Source organism: Chrysochloris asiatica, unplaced genomic scaffold (assembly GCF_000296735.1).
Source record: "Chrysochloris asiatica unplaced genomic scaffold, ChrAsi1.0 scaffold00006, whole genome shotgun sequence".
In the NCBI taxonomy this organism is placed as follows: Eukaryota; Metazoa; Chordata; class Mammalia; order Afrosoricida; family Chrysochloridae; genus Chrysochloris; species Chrysochloris asiatica.
Window position 1 is genome coordinate 27,517,355 of NW_006408524.1, and position 7,213 is coordinate 27,524,567.

The 7,213-nt window shown below is 38.5% G+C and overlaps 1 protein-coding gene across 1 annotated transcript in view; it reads left to right on the forward strand.

The window, feature by feature from the left end:
• LOC102813728 (chromosome unknown open reading frame, human C7orf31) overlaps positions 1–5,102 on the forward strand; it is a 51,241-nt gene extending 46,139 nt beyond the window's left edge. Inside the window, exons 7-9 of the mRNA XM_006832201.1 lie at positions 200–374; positions 643–734; positions 4,287–5,102. Of these exons, the coding sequence (XP_006832264.1) occupies positions 200–374; positions 643–734; positions 4,287–5,102 (1,083 nt within the window). The remainder of the gene's footprint in view (positions 1–199; positions 375–642; positions 735–4,286) is intronic.
• The last annotated feature ends 2,111 nt before the right edge of the window (positions 5,103–7,213 follow it).

The following is a 7,213-nucleotide window of genomic DNA, read 5'->3' on the forward strand; positions in this document are numbered from 1 at the left end:
ATAGTCAATAAAGCACAGGTAAACATCTTTCTGATATTCTCTGCTTTCAGCCAAGATCCATCAGACATCAGCAATGATATCCCTCATTCTACTGCCTCTTCTGAATCCGCTTGAACCTCTGGAAGTTCTCTGTCAATGTAGGTAGGCCCTTATTCTGCTAGATGCCACTAAAGCATTCTTCTTTACATTCATATTCTAGATTCCTAAATGTGTTGAGAAAAATAAGCCAGTGTTCTACCCAAAACCTCCTAAAACCTACGCTCCTAACATGTCTTTAAACTTGTGGGATCCTATTACTTCTCTGAAAGAAGCCAACATACAAAGAAATCTTGAGCGGTCCCACTGGATCACTTCGTACACTCATGATTTTACAGGTATGACCGCACTTTAATACAAGTACAAATATTTAGCAAATGCTTTCATCCTCTGACAGTTTTCCCTGTTTCTCAGTGTAGGCCCTAATAAACATTAAGGCGGGTGGTAAGTTTCTCTTAGTGGGTAACTGGGAGGAAGGGTAGGTTTTCATTTCATGGGTTCTAATTATATTACAAAGGGTATGGGTATGTTTTTCAATAAAAGGTCATTTAAATGTCATTCTTCATTTACTCTAACAGAATAATATGACATAATGTTTCCCTTAAGGTGTGGGGCCCATGAACCCCCTTGAGCTGGATGATTACCATGAAAAGGAGGTAGCCGGCTTAACTGGACAGATAGGATTTGACCCTGAGCCTGTAAGTAATTGCAGCCAACTCTCAGTTATTTAGGGGCGAAGTAACCAGATGCTGGGCTCCCATTTGCTTTGCCCACTTATTTTTTAATTCGTACACGTTGGTGACCAAGCTTGCCAAGGGAAATTGTTACTCATTTTAGACGTTAATTCTGAACAAAATCAAACTAAACTGGTTTGAATACCCTTGCCCATTATTTGAAAGAACAAGAAAGGTATCTTTTCCTCCTCACAGTGCTTGTTTTACAGATTTTCTACTATGTTGCTTTGGTAAAATAACTTACAAAGAAATTAGTTTACAAAAGAACAGAACTTAATTATTAATTTAATGTGATTCTTAATGAATTCTGTGAATCTTTGCGTATTTGTATATCTTGTGCGTTACCATTTTTTTTGAAGAAATAAAACTCCCTCCTGATAGCCACAATAATTGAGAGTTGGCTGAATTACAACCAAAAGCCAATAAAGTCTCTGCAAATCCCATTAGGTATTTAACTGATAGTATGAATTTCTTTTCAGGCTACACCCACTGCCAGCAAGTCGATTCTGGTTCCTAGTGACCCTATAGGGCCCTAAAACTACCCCCTAGGGCTTCTGAGACTGTCAGTCTGTACAGGAGTAGATAGGCTCATCTTTCTCTCAAGGAGTAGCTGGTTTATATGAACCGCTAACCTTGCAGTTTGCAGCCCAACACTTAACCCACTGGGCCACCAGGGCTCCTTTGATTGATTTTAACAAATGAAATTATCTCTGGCTCTACTGAAACTAAGGAGCTCTGGTAGTGCTGTAGCATAAACATTGGACTGCTAACCACAAGGTCAGATGTTCAAACCCACCAACCACTGTGTGGGGGAGAGATGAGACTTCATACTCCATAAAGATTTACAGCCATGGAAACTCTATAAAGAGTTGTTATGAATCAGAATCAACTCAATGTCAGTGGGTTTTAGTGAACGAAGTTATAATCTGTTGGCTTAATTGTGTAATGAAATGACCTACTAGTATGCATATGTATTATTTTATTTGGGGCCTAAACTTTATCCTATAAAACTACAAAATTTTCAAAACAAAATTAACATCTTTAGAGAGGTAAATTGTTCAAAGACACATAAAAAACAACTCTAAGATAGCCCTGGTAGCATAGTAGATTACAAACTGAGCGGCTAACCGCAAGGTCAGCCACTCCGAGGTAGAAAGATGGACTTTCTACTCCTGTAAAGTTTTGTAGCCTGGGAAATTCTAAACAAGGTCACTGTAAGTCAGAACCAACTCCACAGCACACAACCACCACCAAGATTACTTCAGTCTCAAGTTTTTTTTTAAGTTGAACACATTGATTAGCTTCAGTATATTTTATGGTGGAACAAAATCATAGAACCAGAAATAGTTCTACAGGCTGTACTTTGCCATCCACTGAAGTATACTTTGTATGTTTCACTTGCAATAAGTACCCTGTAAGGTAGAGATTTCTGGTGTGGTGCTGTAAGATAAGCACTGGACTGCTAACCGCAAGGTTGGAGGTTCAAGCCCACCAATTGCTCCTCAGAAACCCTATATATAGAGTCGTTATGAGTCAGAACCGACTCCAAGGTACTTAACAAAAGGTTGTAAAATATTACATGCACACTCTAACATTGCTAGGTGTATTCAGTAATTCCAGATTTCCACAGATTTGACCCTGTAGAGTCTAGCTACTCAGAAAGCAGCTTTTTCGATTTTTGCAAAGAAATATGTGGACAGTTATATGTAGTATGCTTGCTACATATATGCAGAATTTTGTGTGAGTAAATAAACATTTAAATAGTAACTAATAAGATGTGGCACTGTGGGTTAATGCACCAGGCTGCAAAGCTGGTAGAACTGTAAGGTCAAGCTCACCAGCTGCTCCTTGGAAACCCTATACAGGGTCGCTATGGGTCAGAATCGATTCTACGACACTTAACAAAAACAACAGTAAGATGAAATACATCTAAAATAGTTCAAAAGAAATTTTCAGTAAATCTTGTGAGTTTCTGACTAAAACCCAAATAATGGACTCTAGGAAGCCTATGAAATTTTTTCTGTAGAAGAATAAAATGAAGATACAAAAATTGCTTCTTGCTTAAAGGGAAAGAGATTCCATCAAAGCAGGATATGATAAACCCTACCTAATCACCCCTAAACATTCAGCATGTTCAAATTTGATTTGTGGTGTTTTTTTTATTTAAAGGTCAAATTTACATTCAGTAAAATTTGTTGTTGTTGTTAAGTGCCATCAAGTCGGTTCTGACTCATAGCGACCCTGTATAGGGTTTCCAAGGAGCAGCAGGTGAGCTTGACCTTACTGTTCTACCAGCTTTGCAGCCTGGTGCATTAACCCACAGTGCCTTGGTCTTTAAATTTACAGCTGAGGCTGTAAATCTTTAGGGGAGCAGAAAGCCTCATCTTTCTCCTGCGAAGCAGCAGGTAGTTTCTAACTACTGATCTTGCGGTTCGCAGCCCGATTCGTAACACTACATTACCAGAGCTCCTTATAGATATCTTAAGTGTAGATTCACATGGCTTTCACAAATGCACACACCATTGTATCCTAACCTCTTATCAAGATATAGACTATGACCCAGAAAGTTCCCTCATGCCCTCTCCCAGTCATCTCCCTCTCTCTTCCCCCTGACAGACAGACATGTGGTAATAGCACTTTGAATACACTCACTGCTTTGCAGTTCCCGATGTGCTAAACAATATTGATCACACACTTCAAAAAGCAGCACAGGCAGGACAAACTCACATCAGACCAATGTTTCTCAAAATAGCACACCACCAGTCTCAACACCACCTGTGGTCTTCTTAAAAACCAGATACCTGTGCCCCACTGCAACCTTCTGAATCATAATCCTCAAGAGTCAGATCTAGGAACTTCATTTTCTGCTAACTTCAAAGGTGCTTCTTATTCGGCTAAGGTTGATGAGCTCCCTGCCTTGGCCTAATAAAGAAGGCTTTGACTAAGGTTTAAATCACTCACCCACTCATTCACTGTCATCCTGTTGGTTCCCTCATACAGAGCCAGCGTAGGGTTTCCAAGACTGTAAATCTGCATGAGCAGAAAGCCTTATCTTTCTCCTGCAGAGAGGCTGGTGGGTTTGAACTACTGACCTTGCAGTTAGCAGTCCAGTGCTTATCCTACAATGTCATATCAGAACTCCTAAGATTGAAATAATCATGCATTACTTTTAACATCAGTTGGTGATGGGTAAAAGTTCTGTTCCAGTGATTATTTTATATCTTCCAAAGTGTAAAAGCAACAAGTCCCTAAATAAAGGAGCTTCTCTATAGCTAAATTAAAAATTCACTTTTTCCATCTTGGCAAAAATAAGTAGAGGAGATAAACATATGCTTATGACCACACATATATTTTAGTAATATCTCAATAAATATAAAAAGATTGCAGTGTACACTCCTAACCCATCCTTGTTTACTCAGGGAAAACAGGTATTACTTTTGATCGGCCATTTGTAGCAACGTCCTCAAAATGCCAGATTCATGAATAATTTATTTTCTTCTTATTTCACTACTACAGCAAGAAAAATTCCACCCTGTCTTAAAACCCGTCAGACCCTTGGAAGGACGAATTGCTCGATTGATTAATGAACAACGTCCTCTGGAGGCTACCGTCCAGGAAAAACCACCTCCCTGTCCAGATTGTACCCCTACAGTTTTATGTACTTTTCATACCTTTATACCCAGCTCTGAAGAAATGAGGGCCCTTAATGATAACACATGGGCCAGCGTAGCCCGTAAAGACCAAGACATTGAAGAGAAGATTAAAGAACAAAGTTTGCTGTCGACCTATGTACTTCCATCAGGTTACCCAACAAAAGAGCTGACTGACCTTTATAACATAAAATCATTTCCAAAAGTCACAGATACTAAAAAGATAGAAGATATGTACCAGAGACAGCTGGCATTAAAGCCCCAACCTCGTGTACCTTACTCTAAGGCCAACAATTACATTCACTATGAACATTTTACATCTGACCAGTATACTACATGTCAGGACCGTAAGAACCTTAGTAAGCCTAGAATTTTGCAAAATAAACAAGGTACAGAAGCATTCGCCTTAGAACAGTTTTTTGGTACGCCAGAAGATCATCAGTGGGCTTTGAACATGGAAAACAACGAAGAAACAAGACCTATTCTGGGTTGGATTCCAAGGGCTGGAGTGGCCAAGCCTCAAGCCAACCTGCTGGACCTGAAGAACTCTTTTTCAAAAACTGGTGTACGAAAACGTTTCCATAAATCAATCCTAGATGACCAAAAAGACCTCAGGGATAAGGAGCATTCAGGAATGAAACACCAATTCTATGGCCATAATTCCTATTATTTCTACAATTGAGATTTTCATGCAGCCCTTCAAAACCCATTCTCTTGCAAGAAAAGAAAAACTATAACAGAACTTCCTTTTTGTTGCTGGATTCTGTCTTCAAGATAAGCCATAATGCCCTTGTTAATGAAGTTTATGTTTTCAGGAATTTAAGTTAAGATCTGGTCAGAGGAATCCAGAAAAGGTGATGATGTTCTGACATCTTGAAAAGTTTAAGAATAAAATATTAGAACTAGAAAATGGATAGTGTTTCATCTCATTTTTGTATTGTACTCTGTGGAAATTTTTCAGAATCAAGTATTTTTCGAAGCTGTGAACCACAAACCCTGCATCATCATTGTTTTTCAAAAATGAAAACTTGAAAAAACTCAAACACCCAATAATTGTCAAATAACTATACAAACTATGGTACCTTAATAAAATAAATATGTGAATGCTGCCCCTTTATGTAAATGTCTGTGCAAGATAATGTTGGGTGGAAAAGACAAAACTCAAATGCCCAGTTCATTGATGGATGAACAGCATGAAAATTATATTATAAAATAAATACATGGATCAGGTCCATTTATGTAAATACATAGACAAAACAATAGTAAGTAGAAAAGAAGAAATCCAAAATGTGCTGTATACACACATTACAACTAGAACAAGTTGGATATATTCCATCCCTTTAACCTTCTGATAAAGATATTATTGTGAAGATCTAGCAAAGAACTCAATGGTAGAGTTGTAATTGTGGCAGGAAATCATATAATATCAATTATTCTTAAGATAAAATCAATTTTGAAAGGTGTCCACCAAAGCTAACCCCTCAATGCAACTCAACTCTTTTACTGAGTCAGGAGGTACATTTCACACATAGTTTATCATGGAAAGTTGATGAGGAATTTCTATGGTGTCTCATTGAGATTCTTTTGTCTTATTTTTCTTGTTTTATGACTAACATGTCATTAAATTATATCCTTTTTGAAAGTATTCTGAGCTAAAGTTATGGGAATTTCCCCAAACTACATTCTATACAGCACAATTAGTGCTTGGAATTACCAACCTTGGAATTACCAAGACATAGATGGAGGTAAAAACATACATACATTATAGGAGGTAAAAACAAAATGCATAGTAAAATAATATTGAGGAAACTGGGGACAACAATAATATGTCTTGATCACAGGATTCTCCATAGTCTTTACTATGTTATGCACATTGGAACTGTCCAAGGCAACAGGCATTCAGTGCACACAGTTCTCAAATGAATTTGACCCTTTCATCATAGAGCATATAATTAATTGGACTAGAATTCCAAAGAACAGACTGGAAATTACAACTCTACAAGATGGGAATTTAGGGTTTTAACTGTATACTTCCCCCTCGGCTTCAGGGATAAATAATTGTATTATGGGTGTTCACTCTTCCCACCTCTATAGAAAGGTGGTCCAGCCTTCTCTTCAGACATCTGGATCATCTTCCTTTCTAAAGAGGCTATCTACTCCTAACTCTGCTGATTGTTAAGGTGCATGGAGCTGGCCTATTTGCTGACAGAACACTCACACTGTAAGTACTTGTCAGAGACATTGATTCTCTGTCATTCAATGCTCATCAAAAGCACAGTTTTGAAAAATATGAATGGAGTATTCCAGGTTAAGATAGATTGGATAGTTTCAGTTTATGTTGATGGAACAATGGCAGTATGGGTGAGCTGCACAACTGATTATTGTAATTGCTGTCAATAAGTTGTACACCTATACCAAACTGAATTGGAAAAAGTGCAATAGATACACTCACAACAACAACAAAGAGTAGCTGTGGAACCTGCTTACATAAAACGAAACACTTCATGAGATTGTTGTTGTTGTTGTCAGGTGCCATCGAGTTTGAACCAGCTCATAGCGACCCCATGAACAGCAGAATGAAACAATGTCCAATCCTGGGCCAACCCCACCACCGCTGCCACACTTGATGCCATCAATGATGCCACCTGGCTGATCCATCTTGTTGGGGGTCTTCCTTTTTTCTCTGACCCTCCATCTTACCGAGCATGACATCCTTCTCCAGCGACTGTTCTCTCCTGACAATATGTCCAAAGTATGAGAGATGAAGCTTAGCCATCCTGGCCTCCAAGGAGC